This window comes from Hypanus sabinus, chromosome 7, assembly GCF_030144855.1.
Source record: "Hypanus sabinus isolate sHypSab1 chromosome 7, sHypSab1.hap1, whole genome shotgun sequence".
NCBI lineage: Eukaryota > Metazoa > Chordata > Chondrichthyes > Myliobatiformes > Dasyatidae > Hypanus > Hypanus sabinus.
This window is the reverse complement of record NC_082712.1, coordinates 41666897-41686285: the sequence shown is the minus strand read 5'-3', so window position 1 is coordinate 41686285 and position 19389 is coordinate 41666897. Positions and strand designations below refer to the sequence as shown.

General features: G+C 40.5%; 1 protein-coding gene across 1 annotated transcript in view; it reads right to left on the bottom strand.

Moving 5' to 3' along the window:
• Positions 1 to 19389, bottom strand: part of mrps27 (mitochondrial ribosomal protein S27) — a 115171-nt gene that overhangs the window by 27156 nt on the left and 68626 nt on the right. The window contains exons 8-9 of the mRNA XM_059974598.1: positions 15457 to 15559; positions 14773 to 14915 (exon numbers count right to left, since the gene is read on the bottom strand). Of these exons, the coding sequence (XP_059830581.1) occupies positions 14773 to 14915; positions 15457 to 15559 (246 nt within the window). The remainder of the gene's footprint in view (positions 1 to 14772; positions 14916 to 15456; positions 15560 to 19389) is intronic.

The window sequence follows — 19389 nt, the reverse complement described above, 5'->3', positions numbered from 1 at the left end:
TTTTGTCCAATTGTAAATCTCCTCAACCTCTCTATATCTACAAAATTAATGATTCTATTTTCATAATTTTCCATTTTTAAAAAATTCAAACTAGATTTTTGAATCAAACAACATGGGAACAGTTCCTTCAGCCCATCAGGTGTTGACCAACCATGAAGCACTAAGGTACACTAATACTAATTCATTGTCCTCACTTTCTCATCAATTCAACCACTTACTGCATGTGTGAAAATTTATGCTAGCCAATTAGCTCATCAACCCACATTTCTGAGGCAAACAGGAGGAAATTTGAGGCACCCAGAGGAAATAACATGCTCACATATGGAAAACATAAACTCTAAACAAACAGAATTGAACCCTAGTCACTAGAGCTATGAATCTGCAACTCTACTAAATGTGCTGCTAATGACAACAGTGCTGGAAAGCTTAGTTTTTATTTGATCATCCTCTCTTTCAAGGACTCTACAACTCATGCTCTCAAGATTTATTTATTATTATTTTTTCTTTTTATTTGCACAATTTGCTGTCTTTTGCACATTGGTAGATTGTCCATCTTTGTTGTGTGCAGCTTTTCCCCATTGATTCTATCATGCTTCTTTACGTATATATGAATACCCCCAAGAAAATGAATCTCAGGGTTGCAGCTGGTGACGTATATGTACTTTAATAATAAATTTACTTTGAATTTTGGTTGGCATTAATGTGGTGGTGGTGCTGAGGCATTTTCTTAAATCTTGCCTTCTGGTGAAAGTACTCCCATGACTTTACTTGGTACATTGTTCCATGATTTAAATCCAGTGCGACGAAATTTAATTCCAAGGTAGATAAGTGTACAATTTGGAGGTGAATTTATGTGTGGTGGTGTTCCCATCCCTCATCTGCATTTTACTTGTTCTTAAGAGGTTGTGGCTTTAGAAGGTTCTGTCAGAGTAGACTAGATGAGAAATAAGGAAGTTCCTTGCATAATGTGAAATGTTCCAAAACACGAACCAGAAACTTGGGTTTAGCCAGTGGATATTTCCAAATGACAGTGCATGTCCTTTGAGAAGCAGTGTTTTGACATATGACAAGTTAAGAGATCTCTCGTGCACTGGTCTACAGTTGTCCATACTTATCTGGCCAACATTTCAGTTACTTGCAACAGTTCCTGGGTTTCTGACAGTATCTTCAAGTTTATTTCAAAAGAATAAACTGCTGGACAGAGTCAGTGAGTCCAGCAGCATCTGTAGAAAGAGAGGGATAGTCAACCTTTTGAGTTGATAACCTGCACGATGATTCTTCTCCAGCAGTTTGCTCTGTACTCCAGATTCCAGCATCCGCAGTCTCATGTGCTTTCAAATTTATTAGTCATTTCTCAGTGTGCCAAATGACTTTTTCTGATTGTGCATTCTTCTCTCCTTCAATTCAGAGGACTGCAGATTTAAATTAGAATGATCTGATAGGAAGTGTGGAAAATTGGATGGATTGTTTTTGTGGATACAGAAGTCCTGTTTGGAGTTACAGGTTATTTTAAAAATAAAAATATACATTTGTTGATTACCTCAGCCTCAAGAGACGTGGAGGCTCTTTAAGTAACAGTGTAGAACCAATTTTCATTAATTGAAGTTATTTTGTAGCAGTAATATAAGTATTTCATGTTAACATCATGAACTTCTAAAAATCTTTCTTCCCCTTACAATTCAGTATCAAGTAGGTTGAATCCATGTTCAACGTTCAATGAACAATGCCTCCATGGAAATGGAGCCCGACCTCCAATCCCAGATCTGCTATACCTGGCTACTGTTCCACAGAATACCAAAAATACTGGAAATACACAGATCAGGCAGCATTGGTAGAAAGAGGAACATTTAACGTCCTGAAAAATTATTATGTGGTCACAGGAAAATGTACACACTTTGTATAGATAGTGGTGATATTGAACTTGGGTTGCTGATGCTTTAACAGCATAATGCTAAATGCAATTATGAAGAAAGCACTACTGTTGGGCCTTTACTTTATCAAAGTTTGCAAAGGTTTGGCATGTCATCAAAAACTTTGACAAACTTCTACAAATGTATGGTGGAAGGTATATTGACTGGTTGCTTCGTAGCCTGGTATGGAAATGCAAATGACCTTGAATGGAAATCCCTACAAGAAGTAGTGGATATGGTCCAGTCAATCACGGGCAGAGCCCTCCCAATCATTGAGCATGTCTAAAGCAACACATACTAAATGCTGGATGAACTCAGCAGGCCAGGCAACTGCCGATGTTTCAGGCCGAGGCCCTTCTTCAGGAATGGAAAGGAAGGGGATAAGTCCCCATTTTCTCCCCATCAACATGGAGGCTGTCGCAGGAAAGCTGCACCCATCATCAAGAACCCCTACCATCCAAACAATACTCTCCCCTTGTTTCTGCCATCAGGAAGAAGGTAAAGGAGCCTCAGGACGCACGCCACCACGATCAGAAACAATTACTGCATTCAAGATGGTACCGGCGATCATCAGTGACATTCTGTGGGCTGCAGAAAATTGTTCCAAATTTTCAATCATTTTCACTGCAATCTGCAGCATGTAACTTCCCACCAAGCAATGTACTTTTAAATCAACTCAATGACCTTCGTATCTCAAGACTGACTGAAGAACCTGGACTAGTCAGGCTCAGTACTTTAATGTTCTTCGCTATGGCAAGGCAGGAGAGGGGCAATCTAAACCAGGGTGAAACGCAGAGGGATGAGGCCTCCCCTCCCAACATCTTGTTGGCACATGTGCAGTTAATAGAGAACAAAATTGAGGACCCGACTGCTGTAAATGAGGCAACTGAATCTGTTCAATTCATGTTTTATTGAAACGGGCATGCCAGATGCAGCAGTCAAACCAGAGGGAAACACTGACTCGGAAAAGGCAAAAAAGTAGCAGGTGTGTGTTTTATGGTGAACTCTCATTGTTGCTTCGACGTGGCAGTTCTGTCAAACTCATGTTCCCCCAAACTTGAACACCTAATTATCAAATGCTGTCTGTTCTATTTATCAAGGGAGTACTGCTCCATAATCCTGACCACAGCTTACATACCACCAATTACCAACTATAATCAAGCACTCACAACACGGGACAATGTCGTCTGCAAACAAGAAACAACCCATCCCGACGTATTTCAAATCATAGTCAGAGACTCCAACTGGGCTTGTTTGAAGAAAACCCTGCCCAACTACCAACAGCATATAAACTGTAGCACCAGAGGTCCCAACACACTATACCAAGATAAGGAATGCCTACTGTTCCTTGCCCAGACTGCATTTTGCTAAATCAGATCACTTGGCTGTCCTTCTCTGACCTGCGTACATGTAGAAGCTAAAAACTAAAGCTCCAGAGATTAGGACCTCAAAGAACTGGTTGCAGGAAGCTGGCCGGGATTGCTTCGAATCAGTGAACTGGGCCACGTGCAGGCATTCATCAGAGATCTGAATGAATACACTATGTTTGTAACGGTCTTTATTAAAGCAGCTGTAGATGAGTGTGTCTCCACTAAATCATTCAGTCTTCCCTCATCAGAAGTCCTGGATGAACCACAAGATCCAAAATCTACTGAGGGCCAGATTGGAGGTACTTGACTCTGGAGACCAAGAATGTTACAAGAGGTGCAGGTAAGATCTCTGGAAAGCTTTTTCACAGGCAAAGTGGAAATTCTGGGCTGAACTTGAATCAATGAAGGATAGTGGACAGGTGTTGCAGGGCTTTGCTCCCAGATGAGCTTAATGCCTTCTATGCTCACTTTGACCATCAGAACATGGAGGAACCATTGTGAACTCCCTCATTCTCTGATGCTCCTATGATTTCAGTCTCTGAAGCTGACATGTGGGCTGTCTTCCAGAGGGTGAACCCACGAAAAGAACCCGGATAGGATGGGGAACCTCTGTCATGTACTACAGACCTGTGTTAATCAACTGACTGGTGTCAGTTAAAGACTGAGATCTTTAACCTCTCACTTCGGTAGTATGTGGTACCCACCTGCTTCAAACAGGCTTCAATTATGCCGGTGCCTGAGAAGAGTGTGGTGATCTGCCTTAATGACTATTGCCCAGATGCACTGACATTCACAGTGATGAATTGTTTTGAGAGGATGGTGATGAAACATTATCAGCTCCTGCTTGAGAGGTAACTTGGATCCACCCCAATTTGCCTTTCTGAGCAACAGGTCCATCTCATTGGCTCTTCAATCAATCCAGGAACATCTGGATAGCAAAGATGCATACACTAGGATGTTCTTTATTGACTACAGCTAGCTCAGCATTCAAAACTAATCGATAAACTTCAAGACCCCAGCCAGTTTGGATTGGTAACAACATCTCCTCCATGATCTCCATCAGCACAGGTGCACCACAAGCTGTGGGCTTAGCCCCCTGCTCTACTCACTTTATAGTTATGACTGTGTGGCTAAGAACACCTTCAATGCCATATTCAAGTTTGCTGATGACACCACTTTTGTAGACTGAATCAAAGGTGGTGATGAATCAGCACATAGGACAGAGATTGAAAATCTGACTGAGTGGTGTCATAACAACCTCTCAATCAATGTCAGCAAGACAAAGGGGCTGATTATTGACTTCAGGAGGAAGAAACCAGAGGTCTATGAGTGATCAGAGGGGGAGAGGGTCAGCAACTTTAAATTCCTAGGTGTTACTATTTTGGAGGACTTGTCATGGGCGCAGCACACAAGTGCAATTGTGAAGAAAACACAGCAGCTTTTCTACTTCCTGAGGAGTTTGCAGAGATGTAGCAACATCTACGTCATCTAAAACTTTGTCAAACTTCTATAGATGTGTAGTGGGGTATATTGACTGGCTGCATCACAGCTTGATATGGATACACAAATGGAAAATCCTACAAAAAGTAGTGGATTCTGCCCAGTACATCATGGGTAAAGCCTTCCTACCATTGAGCACATTTATGTGAAATGCTGTCATAGGAAAGCAGCATCCACCACCCAGGTCATGCTCTCTTCTCACTGCTGCCATCAGGTAGAAGGTACAAGAGCCTCAGGACTCGCATCACCAGGTTCAAGAATAGTTCTTACCTCTCAACCATCAGGCTCTTTAATAAAAGAGGACAACTACATTCAGCTGCACTTGCCTCATCACTGAACGGTTCCCACAACCAATGAACTCACTTTCAAGGACTCTTTATCTTATGCTCTTATTATTTATTTATTTTTGCATTCGCACAGTTTGCTGTCATTGGCACTCTGGATGATCTTCCATTGATCATATCATAGTTATTATTCTATAGAATTGTTCAGTATGCCCAGGGTTGTATATGGTACAACCATATAATTTTATAGTTGTTTGATAATAAAATTTACTTTGAACTTTGTATTACCCCTCAACCATCAGGGTGTTGAACCAGAGGGGATAACATTATTCACCCCATCACTGAACTGTTCCCACAACCTATGATTCGCTTTCAAGGACTCTTTATCTCACATTCCCAAAATTTATTGCTTATTTATATATTGCCATCATAATTTTTTTCCTCTCTCTTTTGTACTTGCACAGATTGTTGTCTTCTGCATGTTGGCTGTTTGTCCATCCTATTGGGTACGGTCTTTCATTGATTTTATTGTGTTTCTTGGATATACTGTGTATGACCACAAGAAAATGAATCTCAGGGTTGTATAGGGTGACATATATGTACTTTGATAAGGAATTTACTTTGAACTTGAACATTTCTTTCATACATTAAATGACAAACAACAACATATTTCACAGTACCACAGCTCATTCAGCTAACTATGTGATTCACCTGACTCATAAGGTACAGTATGCTCAATGTATGATGACCAATTAACAATTCAAATAGCAGGTTAATCCTAATAGATGTTGGCGCATGGCCTAGTGGGAAAGGCATCAGACTAGTAACCTGAAGGTCACTGGTTCGAGCCTCAGCTGAGGCAGCATGTTTGTGTCCTTGAGCAAGGCACTTAACAACACATTGCTCTGCAACGTCACCGGTGCCAAGCTGCATGGGTCCTAGTGCCCTTCCCTTGGACAACATCGGTGGCGTGGAGAGGGGAAGGCCTGCAGCTTGGGCAACTGCCGGTCTCCCATACAACCCTGCCCAGGCCTGCGCCCTGGAAACTCCAGGCGCAGATCCATGGTCTCTCGAGACCGATGGATGCCACCACCTAATAGATGATAAAGTCAAATCATATTCTAATAGGAATAAAGAAAAAGGCCTAGGCCATCAGTTCCTCAAACCTGTTGTATCATTCAATTTGATCACAGCTGGTCTCCAGATCCACCTTGCCTTAATAATACTTAACAATTTGCTTATCAAAAGATAAAAACAGAACATTTTTTTCAAAATGTATCTGATCTAATCTCACTATCTTTTTGGAACAAACAGTTCTGTTTTTCCACTATCCTTTACATTATGATAACATTGTGGTTTAACAAATGTATAGAGGATAAGCCTTTAATCTGTCCTATGGCACTGTTTTCCATAAGAAGTGAATAGCATAAAATGCACATTGACACCTATTTAGATACTTCCAGCTTTAAGCAAACATGGGTGGACATTTCCAAATTTTCTTCATACTGATTTTAAACTAAAATCAAGAAACTGTAGTTGCTATAAATCTGAAATAGAAACAAATTCTAGAAATAGCAAGTAAGACAGCATTTGCAGAGAGAAAAGCATTTAAAAATTCAAGTCGAGAGAAAATTTACAAGGACATTGCTAGGGCCCGAGGACCCAAGTTTAAGGAATAGATTGAGCGGATTAGGATTTTATTTCCTAGAGTGCCGGAGAATGAGGGAAGAACTTACAGAGGTATACCAAATTACTATGGGTATAAATAGGGTGAATGTATGCAGCAGGCTTTTTCCCTGCATGCTGGGTGATGAGGACTAAAGGTCATAGGTTTAAGATAATAGGTGAAAGATTTAAGGGAAATCTGAGGAGGAACTCCTTCACTCAGAGCGTGGTGCAAGTGTGGAACAAGCTGCAAGCCGAAGTGGGAGATGTGGAATCAATTATGATGAGTTTGGATAAGTACATGGATGGGAGGGTTTGAAGCAATATGAAGCAGATAGATGGGATTAGGCAGAAGGTCAGGTCAGTATGGATTCGATGGGCCAAGAAGCCTGTGCTGTAATACTCTGTGACTCCAAGGCCCTTTATCCGAACTGACTTTTCCAATGTCCTTTACACGGGGTAAGTAAATTCATGCATTCTATTAATGGTCAGACAACACTTCAAAATAGTATGGCAGCAGATAAATTACTTTGTTGGCCCAATATAAAAATGAGAAGCAACTTCTGGCAGACATTACAAGTCCACAATACTGTCTCCCCAGTGTCACTGAACACGATAATAGGTTTTAACTTCAATAAGAAGCCTTCTCAGTATGACTACAATGTCATGACAACATTTTTGTAATGTGCCAAGATTCTGTAATACTAATCTAATCAGGCTTTATTTTCAAGACAAATGGGTGGAGGATATTTAAATCAAGAGTTTAATATGCCTAAAAATGGAATTATTTTGCTTCTGCATTAATTTCCTACATAAACTGGAGTTAAGATTTCCAAATTGAAACCTTAATGAGCTTTCATTGCTGCTGCAATATGAAGCAGAATGTTTTCCAAAGACTCATAAACAAACATATATTAAAATTAACTTTTTAAAGTTAAACTAACCAGCTTTATAAATTAAATACCAAAACCCTTAACCAATACAATATAATATTCCAAGTAATAGGATACAGTGCTCCAAACTTTAATAGCAAGAACAATTTCTCAGAATTATCTAAAGAATTTGAGGATGTTAACAGGAATAACCAGTTGTTGGCATATAAATTAGATGGTCAAATGCTGGCAGTATGCTAGTTACTGCTCAGCAGCAATGAATTTGGTGAAGAAGAAATCAAAATTCTATCATTTGTTAAAAATAGTTTTGACAAATATAAAAGGAATTCACTGAAGCTTTGTTTATGGAAGCTCCAGAGACTGAATGTCACTGGTAGAACAGGAATTAAAAGACAAAATCCCTTACATAAGCACTACTGAAATGTACTCATCCCAGCAAATGAATATGGTCAGGAGAGTGACAGCTGCTGGCAAAATTCTCCTCTTCATGCAGGCAATCTAGGTCATGCAGGATGAGGAGACTCACTGAGAATGGCTACAACCGTCACAGCCATCTCCAAGTGAAGAAAAAAAATATGCTTCATAAGAGTAGAAATATTTAAAATATTAATATTGATCTTTTAAATTACTGCCACAGGAATGACTGATTAACGTATCCTCAGATTCTTTCACTCATCACATTCTTCCATATGTATTTATGAATTGCATATACATGTTCTAGAAACATAGAAAACTTACAGCACAATAGAGGCCCTTCAGCCCACAATGCTGTGCCAAACATGTCCTTACCTTAGAGCTACCTAGGCTTACCCACAGCCCTCTATTCTCCTAAGCTTCTCTTGGGACTTTTAAAAAGGGAAAACAGGCATTTAAAAATATATATTTAATATTTTAAGGTAAATGCTTGGCATTCTGAATGGAATAAATTATAATATTTTGTCATTACTGCACTTATCAGGACTCTTCAGTGTCCATTCCACTGTCATGCTGAATGAGACTCATCTCAAATGTCAAGTAGAAGATAGATGTGATCATTCATCAGCCACATGCCTTCATTAAATATTGCAAAAGTACTGCAAGTGTGTCGTGAGAATGTCACCTGACACAAGTTTATCATGCTTAGTCAATGTGATAGGTCATAGCCTCACGTAGTCCTTTGACCAAATAGGTCCATGCTGAGATGCCCCATCCAAGCTAATCTCAATTTCCAGTGTTTGGCCCATAAACTTCTTAACCTTTCCAATCCAGTCAGCAGTTCAAATGCCTTTAAAAGTTTTTATTATAACTGCCTAAACCACTTCCTCCAACAGCTGATTCCATACAAATATCCCCCTTCACAACAAGTCAACAGCAGGTGTCATTTCACTGGATCTTCACTCAATCTTGGAACATCTGGACAGCAAAGATGCATACATCAGGAAACTCTTTATTAACTACTGCTTGGCATTCAGTACTATCATCCCCTTAAAAATAATCAATAAGCTTCAAGTCCTAGCCCTCAATACTTCCTTGTGCAACTGGACCCTCAATTCCCTCAGTTGCAGACCCCAGTCAGTTTGGATTGGCAACAACATCTCCCCCACAATCTCTCTCAGCACAGGTGCATCACAGACTGTGGTCTTAGACCCCTGCTCTACTTGCTTTATAATTATGGCTGTGAGGTTAAGCAGATATCCAATACCATATTTAAGTTTGCTGATGAGACCACTGTTGTTGGCTGAATCAAAGGTGGTGATGATTAGCATATAGGAAGGATACTGAAAATCTGGCTAAGTGGTGTTACAACAACAACCTCTCACTTAATATCAGCAAGACCAAGAATCTGATTATTGACGACAGGAGTTAACTAGAGGTCCAGCAGCCAGTCTTCATCAGAGGATCAGGGGTGGAGAAGGTGAGCAACTTTAAATTCCTTGGTGTTATCATTTCAGAAGGCCTGTCGTGTGTCCAATACATATGTACAAGAACAAAACCAGCACAGCAGCGTTTCTATTTTCTTAGAAGTTTGCGAAGATTTGGCATGTCATCTAATAATTTGATAAACTTCTATAGATGTGGTGGTGGAGAGTACATTGACACGCTGCATCATGGCCTGGTATAGAAACACCAATGCCCTTGAGTGGAAAAGCCTACATAAAGTAGTGGATACAGCCCAGTCATCATGGGTAAAGCCCTCCCACCATTCAGTACATCTACAAGGAACATTTGAGGGAAAGCAGCATACATCATCAGAGACTTCCACCATCCAGCCTCCATGCTGCAGGATTGCTTTGATGACGTCAACTGGAATGTCTTCCATGATAAGGATATCTCCAAGTTCATGGAAGGGGTCACTAGTTTCATCCGGAAGTGCATCGAGGATGTTGTCCCCTAGAAATCAGTCAGGGTCTTTCCAAACCAGAAACAGTTCTATGTGAGCAGCACTTACCACACAGGACAGAGCTTATGCTGTCGGTAATCAGCAAGAGCTCATGAAATGCAACTACTATCTGCGCAAAGTCATTAAGGCAGCGAAACAACAACACAGAGACAAGATTCAGACTCAACTTACAACCAACAACACACACAGCTTATGCACACCATCGCAGACTTCAAAGCTAAATGTAATGGAGTTTCCAACATTGATACCTCTCTCCCAAACGAGCTAAATAGTTTTTTTAGGCTCGATTCAATGTCGCCATACTGAGCCCCTGAGAGGACCTGCAGATAATGTGACCGGCAGCTTGGTCATCTCTGAGGCCAAAGTATGCAGGTGTTTCCAACGGATGGACTGTTGCAAGGCTGCAGGACTAGACAGCATCCCTGGGTGAGTACTCAAGATGTGTGTAGCAAAACTGGCAGGTGTATTTACAGACATTTTTAATCTCTCCCTCTCCCAGTGTAGAGTGCCCTCCTGCTTCAAAACATCCAGCATTGTCCCTGTACCTAAAAAGACCAAGGTAACATGTCTGAATGACTGGCGTCCTGTCACCCCAATAATAAGCAAATACTTTGAGAAGCTGGTCAAAGACTACACCTAAAGCATGCTGCCACCCACATTGGACCCCTACAATTCGCCTACCAACACAACTGGTCAATAGACGACACAATAGCCACAGCTCTACACACCGTCTTTACACATCTGGAGAAGAGGAATGTTTATGTGAGAATGCTGTTCTTGGACTACAGTTCAGCATTCAACACCATAATTCCCTCCAGGCTCAACAAGGAGCTCAGAGACCTTGGCCTTAATCCTGCCTTGTGTAGCTGGATCCTGGACTTCCTGTTAGATTGCCGACAGATGGTAAGAGTAGGCTCCCTCACCTCTGCCCCTCTGACCCTCAACACAGGTGCTCCTCAGGACTGTGTACTAAGATACCTCCTTTACTCTCTGTGTATCCATGACCGGGTCGCCACCCACAGCTCCAATCTGCTAATTAAATTTGCGGACGACACTACATTGATTAGCCTAATCTCAAATAATAATGAGGCAGCCTATAAAGAAAAAATCATGTCTCTGACACAGTGGTGTCAAGAAAACAACCTCTCCCTCAATGTCACAAAAATAAAGGAGCTGGTACTGGACCATAGGAGGAACGAAGACAGGCTAACCCCTATAGACACCAATGGATCTGGGATGAGAGGGTGAACAGCTTTAAGTTCCCCGGCATTAACTTCACCGAGGATATCACGTGGTCTGCACATACTGGCTGTGTGGTGAAAAAGGCACAAGAGTGCCTCTCTTGCACCTCAGATGTTTGAAGAAGTTTGGTACGGCACCCCAAATTCTAAGAACTTTCTAGAGAGGCAAAATTGAGGCATGCTGACTAGCTGCATCACTGCCTGGTATGGGAACTGTATTTCCCTCAATTGCAGGACTCTGCAAAGAGTGGTGCGGGCAGCTCAGTGCATCTGTAGATGTGAACTTCCCACTATTCAGGCCATTTATAAAGATTGGTGTGTAAAAAGGACCCGAAGGATCATTGGAGACCCGAGTCAACCCAATCACAAACTGTTCCAACTGCTACCATCCAGGAAATGGTACCACAGCATAAAAGCCAGGACCATCAGGCTCCGGGACAGCTTCTTCCACCAGGCCATCAGACTGTTTAATTCATGCTGATGCAACTGTATTTCTACATTATATTGACTATCCTGTTGTACATAACATTTATTATAAATTATTATAATTGCACATTGCACATTTGAATGGAGACGTAAAGATTTTTACTCCTCATGTATATGAAGGACGTAAGTACTAAAGTCAATTCAATTCATGCTATCTTCTCACTGTTGTTATCAGGAAGGAGATACAGGGGCCATCAGGACCCAGACCACCAGATGTTCTAGATATTATTTATTTATTTGTTATACTATCTTTTTGTATTTGCAGAGTTTGTTTTTTTTGCACATTGATTGTTTGTCTGTCCTGCTGGGTGCAGTCTTTCATTGATTCCATTGTATTTCTTATATTTACTGTGATTTATGGTGACGTACATGTACAAAGATAATAGATTTACTTTGAACTTTGTGTAAAACGATTTTTCCCCTTAAGTACCTCTTAAAAATGAATGGATGTTCAGTACTATCTCTCTCTTGCTGCAGGAGATGCAGGAGTCTCGGGTCCTACACGGCAAGGTTTCATCTTCTCAGAGGCTCGTGCTATGTGGCTGTAGACTCAGTTTCAACTGCGATTTGATGCTCAATATCCTCAGTGCTGAACGTGCTTTACTATTTGCATGATTTGATCGAGACGCTTCAGTTCAGAACTGGATCTGCAGCTCTGATCTGAAGCCAATGCCACTGTGCCTAACAGACTCAGTGTCTGTGGCCATCGGCTCTGACTGGCTTTACTTGCCTTGGTGTCTCGTGTCTGTGGACACATTTTTTGGACCTCTGTGGTTTTTAATGTTTAATGTTTTCTGTGTTATTTGTTCGCTTTTTGCTGTTGGCAGAATATGTTTTTTTTTGCACAACTGGTTTATTTAGTGATGGAGTGTAAATATGGATTTACTCCATATTTACAGCATGGAGTAGGGCCTTCCAGCCCTTTGAATCCTGCTACACAGCAACCCCAACAACCCTGATTAATGCTAACTTAATCATGGAACAATTTACAATGGCCAATTAACCTACCTGGTAGAAAACCAGAGCATCTCTGTATGTCCTCCCACAAATTCTACAGGGAGGACATCCAGACTCCTTCTAGAAGGCGCTGGAATTGAACGCTGAACTCCGACACCCCGAGCAGTAATAGTGTCACACTACCTTGGTTTATAGGTTTAAAGAAAAGTTTTATAAAGCAAAATACAGAAATTTAATGAGAGAATTTCAAAGCTTAGAGATTTGCCAACTGAAGGCTAAGAGTGTGAATAAAGGGAGCTTTCTGATTGGCTGCTGGTGTTCCACAGGAGTCAATGTTGGGACGTCTTCTTTTTATGTTATATGTTAATGAACTGGATAATGGAATTGGTGGCTTTGTGGCCAAGCTCGTTGATGATATGAAGATAAGTGGAGCGACAGGTAGTTCTGAGGAAGCACTGAGGCTACAGACATAGATGGATTAGGAGAATGAGCAGAGAAATGGCAAATAGAATACAGTGTTAGAAAGTCATGCACATTGGTAGAAGGAACAATCTTCTAAATGGGCAGAAAATTCAAAAATCCAAGATGCAAAGGGACTTGGGCGTCCTCGTGCAGGATTCCATAAAGGTTCACTTGCAGGTTAAGTTGGTGGCAAGGAAGCCAAATCCAATGTTAGTATTCTTTCCAAGGGGTCTAAAGTATAAAAGCAAGGACAAAATGCTGAGGATATAAGGCACTGGTGAGGCTTCACTTGAAGTACTGTGAGCAGATTTGGGCACTTTAGCTGAGAAAGGATGAGCAAACATTGGAGAGGGTTCAGAGGAGGTACACAAAACTGATTCCAGGAAAGAAAGGGTTATCACTTGGTTGATGACTTGGGGTCTATTCTCACTGGAATTTAGAAGAATGTGGGGGAGGGATCTCATTGAAACCTATTGAACGTTGAAAGCCCTAAAGCGAATGGATATGGAGAGGATGTTTCCTATAGTGGGGGAGTCTAGCCTCAGAATAGTGGAACGTCCATTTAGCACAGAGATGAGGAGATATTTCTTTGGCCAGTATTTCTTTGGTAGCGAATTACTGGAATTCATTGCCATAGGTCACTTTGGAGGCCAGGTCATGAAAGATTACAGGGAGAAGGCAGGGGGATGAGTTTGAGAGAGAAAATATATCAGCCATGATAAAATGGTGGAGCAGAGTTGACAGGCCGAATGACCCAATTCTGCTTCCATCTCTTATGGTCTATGGTCTTACGGCATGACCTTTAATGATGCAGCAGTCGGCCAGGGCATTCAGGTAATAAACAAGCGGTTGGTGTTTTGAGCCTACCCAATGACTGTAAGTTAGGGTTTTATTTTGTTTTAAATCGGGTGGCACGGTAGCATAGTGGCTAAAGTATATCTATTACAGCGCCAGCAGCCCACTGCCTGTAAGGAGTTTGTACATTCTCTCTGTGACTGTGTGGGTTTCCTCTAGGAGCTCCAGTTTCCCCCACATTCCAAAGACATAGTAGAGGGATGTGTGGCAATCCACTTTCTGCGCAGGCGAACCGGCTCACAAATAGCCAGCACACGGGGGGGGGGGGGGGGGGAATTTTGGTAATGCACCTCTGATGTCATTTCCACTTGGAGAGGGTGTGCGCTAGGGATTAAATGCCAGCGCCGCGAAGTTTGAATAAACTAGTCTCCAAACGATTTACCGACTGCATGTCGTTATTTCAGCGCTGTGTGTAGCACATTGCTACAGATGTATTTGGGCAGCATGGGCTTGTTAGGCCTGTTACTATGCTGTACCTCTTAAAAAAAAGTAACACTTAAATCCCTGAATGAACAAATTGATAATTGGTAAAGCACAGAAACCATGGTTGGTTACAAAACAACAGTTTGTTTCCTAATACAACTTCCTTTTAGATGTTTAATGTTTATAGATATATGGAAAGTGGAAATCATTGAAGAAATTGTCTCAAAAGAATTTTAACATTGAAAGATTGCTCAACAGATAGTGAGCAAAATTTAAGCCAAGCATGCAAATTGACAGATTTAATAAAAAGGTGTAATGTGTGTATACTGCACATCGTAAATCTTACCGCTTCTTTACAAAGCTTTATTTCATCTGATGATTTCACTATGTCCTCCATTACACTTAAAGCTCGATTTAAATATCTTGGCGTCCAGATCAGGGGCATTTTGGTGTAAACTGCACGGATTCCTTTATACACTTCAACTTTCCCTGTTAAGATAGAGCACTGCTTCAGAAAATTGAAAAGCTACAGATAGATTTCTTTAGAGTTCAAAGCAATATACACTTAGTTATCATTATCTGATTTGCTATTCTTAGATCCGAGGTTGGTTCCAGATCCCATCATTTTATTTTAAAACACATCTATCTAGTAGACATGTAAACATTGAGAAACAATCATCGTCAGTATATGTGATCAGTTTTCAGACCATGGTTCCCTTCTGTGCACTGTTCTAAAAGTAGTACGTTATTGACACAGTTGCACTTTGAGATTTCAAAATCTGGCACTTCAAATGTTTGTTAACTAACATATTTTTCTTTGAGGTATTTAATGTCTTGTTACTGCACGTGGAACATTATAGGATACATTTATGTTTATTGAGGAGGTGTAATACAAACAACAGAAAGGATTTTAGTGTTATCTACATTTTTTGTTATCTGCAGGAAGTGAGTGCCCAACTCTCATGGATAATAGAGTTGGTTTTATATTCCTCATTAGATATACTGAAATAAAAAGTTACAAGAAACATACCAATGAACGCAAGACCCAAAAGCCGAGAGCTAAAACCAACTGTGTTGTTCTGCTTCAGCCCAAGCAAAAACAATGATGCACCAATATTTCGTTCATCTTCCAACTAGAAAATACAAAATTTGACACAAAAATCAGCATTGCATTTGGAAATATGTATATTGAAAGTGAAATATTTTGCTCATTAAATGGTTAGAATTTGGCTGGGTCAACAAAAATAAAATTTTAAAAAATCAGATCTTTTTAGGATTAGGTTTTCTTACATCATGCTCACATTACAAATCAAGTCAATTTTGCAGTCATTTAACTATATTTCTGTATACAATCTATATAGAAACAAGATGTTTCTCTGAACCAGGGTGTAAAGCACAGCAGTCCATGTAACACACGTGACAGAGTAAATTATGGTAAAGATAAAATCTATAGATGAATCACTCATATATAACAAATTGAAGTTCACAAATGAAATATTGTAAGGTATAGAACAGATTAACCAGTGACACTTTGAAGGTAATGTGGCAGAGAGTTCAAAAGTTTAATGGCCTGAGGGAAGAAAATGTTTCCCACCTGACCGTTCTTGTTTGTATACACTGGAGTCTCCAGCCTGAGAGTAGAAAATTAAGGAGGATGCTGGATGGATTAGTGAGATCCTTAATAATACTAAGGGCCCTTATATGCAGCGCTCTAGTTAAATGTCCGCAATGGATGATAGGAAGACTTTTATAATCCTCTCAGCTGTTCTCACAGTCCTTTGTAGAGAGTTCTACTCAGTTCAAAACTTCAGTTTTTGGCATCCTCAAAACTAATAATTACCACTTAAGTTTGCTCAAAGGAATATTTTGTATGCTCACTAAGCACTCCTATCCATGCAGCAGAAAAAAATACCTTGCAAGCAACTTAAAAGTACCAAGTAACCCACATAAATGAAATAACTGATTGAAATGTTCTCAGGTCTATCAATGGCCTCTGAGTGAAATTCAGATGGGAATTACCATAAATTCCGGACTATAAGCTGCTACTTTTTTCCCACGCTTTGAACACTGCGGCCTATACTACGGTGCGGCTAATGCATGTTTTCTTTCATGCCGCCAAAAACATTTTGCCTCGTAACAGTAGACCAATAAAATTGATGAGTAGTTCACAGAGGTCCAATGAAATTGTACGATAAATCAAGCGCACTTTCACAATTAAATTATTGTAAATCAGTCATTTGTACTCACCCTCATCAACATGGAAAACACTCGAAGAAAAGCATATGATGCAGCTTTTAAGTTAAAGGCGATCAATTTGGCGGTTGAAGAAGGAAATCGAGCTGCTGCACATAATCTTGGCATAAATGAATCGATGGTGAGACGGTGGAGACGCCAGCGTGAAGAACTGAGTCAATGCAAAAAGACGACAAAAGCTTTCAGAGGTAATCATAGCAGATGGCCCGAACTTGAAAACTTTCTTGAAGACTGGGTTAACACACAGAGAGCAGGCGGCCGCGGTGTTTCCACCATGCAGATCAGACTGAAGGCTAAAGCAATCGCCACCAAAATGAAAATCGAAGATTTTAGAGGTGGGCCATTGTGGTGTTTTAGATTTATGAGACGAAAAGGCCTGTCCGTCAGGGTACGCACGACACTGTGTCAGCAGCTCCTTTCCCACCACGAGGAAAAACTTGCTAACTTCCGCACATTCACTCAAACAAAGATAGCGGAGAATTCCATCGGGCCAGATGATATCATAAATATGGATGAAATACCTTTGACGTTTGACCTGCCTCTCACTCCGACTGTTAATGAATAAGGGGACTCGTCCATCACACTGAAAACAAGTGGCCATGAGAGAACGCATTTTACTTGTGTTCTGAGCTGCACAGCAGCTCCACTGATGGTGATTTTTTAAGCGGCTGACAATGAAAGTTCAGTGAAAGCTGCCATCAAGAGTACAAACTCAATTCCAGCTGTGATTCCTGGGGGCACCACGAAGTATTTGCAGCCACTGGACATCAGCGTGAACCGGGCATTTAAAGTGGCGCTGCGCGTTGAGTGGGAGGCTTGGATGACGAGCGGCGAGAAATCCTTTACCAAAACAGGACGCATGCGAAGAGCATCTTTAAACTCAAGTCTGCCAGTGGATCCTAAATGCGTGGAGCGGTGTCACAACTTCCACCATCACCAGCGGGTTTCGAAAGACTGGACTGCTGCATGGTGAAGAGGACCGCGTGCGCTCAAGTGAGAGCGACAACGAAGAGACTGAAGTGAGTGACGAGATCCTGAGGTTGTTCAATTCAGACACTGAAGGACTTTGATGGTTTTAGTGCGCAGGAGGAAGATGAAGGCGGCGATCAATAACTTTTCCTGGTAGGCTGCAGTATATATATTTTTTTTTACCAGTCGTCAGGAGATATTGGAATGTTGTTCGTGCACTGTTCAGTAAAAAAGTATAGGCAACGTAATTTGTGTGTTACCGATACGTATGTATATTTAAAAGTAGCTGTGTTACAGGCACTGTTCGAAAAAAAGCATTTGCAATATATATTTGTTTATGTTACCATACGGATTTAATTAAAAGTTAAAAAATCCTCACGTGTAATATCTTACTGTGTAAATATCTCATATTACAACGTGGGACACCTGCAGCTTAAAATCCGGTGCGGCTTGTACAAGTACAAAATTGATTTTCTTTCTAAAATTAGAGCGTGCGGCTTTTAATCAGGTGCGCTCTGTAGTCCGGAATCTACGGTAGTTGGAAAATAACTATGGAACTCCATTACACAATTCCAATGATGCAGGTTGTGTACAATTGATATTTGAAAATTCAGGGTGTGGAATGTGGCCTAAATGTACTATTATAATATGAAAATTGAAGCTATCTTGCAGAGGAGACATCTGTAGTTTGAATATGCTATACACCAGTTATGGAGCTGTGTAATGAATCACATTTAGCCTATTGATTTGGCAATACTGAGCTCACTAAATCTACAAACTGACATCATGGCACAGTATAAGGCCAAGATGAGTCATCATGAATCAGAGGAAGTCACAGCCAAGGAAACCTCTATACCTTCAAATTATCTTAAAACAGCTTTACATTTTAATTATTAACTTTCAATGAAAGTAATTTCAAAAATACTAAAATGTGATATACAAAATCTCATCCTGCTTCCACGGATGAGTTATGAGATTAGCAGAAAAATTATACGCAACTTCAAAACAAAAACTACAAATGAGATAAATGATAATCAAGGAATCTATAAATCAAATCGTTGCAAACACTTAACTGATCAGGCAGCATATAAACTTCTGTAGCAATTTTACAAACTTAGAAGCTGTGTGGTGTTTAATGAATTATTAAAAAGGTTCGTAATTCAGTAAACTCATCTTGATTGGTGACAGTCAGGCACCATTGTTATTATAATGAAACAATGACCATGAACACAAAAGAAACTTAATAGGTAAGGATTTTAATATGCTTTTTACATATTTTTATTATCACCAAAAACTGGTTGCAAAGAATCTAAATTACAAATATAGTTGACAACGCATAAATATTCAACTATTAGGCAGAATAATACTGCTGAGTTCCTCCAGCATGCTGTGTGTGTTGATTTGTTTTTGGAACATGCTTTTCATTTAAGGTTATCCAAGATAATCCTCCAATGACAGAAAAAGACAATCTGTTTGCTAATATCTCCCACATATAATCAGACACAAAAATGAACTGAAATGCAAAGTTCTAGAGAATAAAAAGGAAGTATGATGAGAAACAAAAACTTTCTAATTCCAGTTTATCTTGCCTGAGGACCCTGGCCTTGATGTATGCTAACGTTAAGGATGCTTACAGCTCCTCTCCCCCACCCCAGTGGGAAGGTCAGATCACAACCTGGTGCATCTCAAACCCTGCTACATGCCTCTGGTGAAGAGTAAACCTGCAACCAACCTCAAGGTC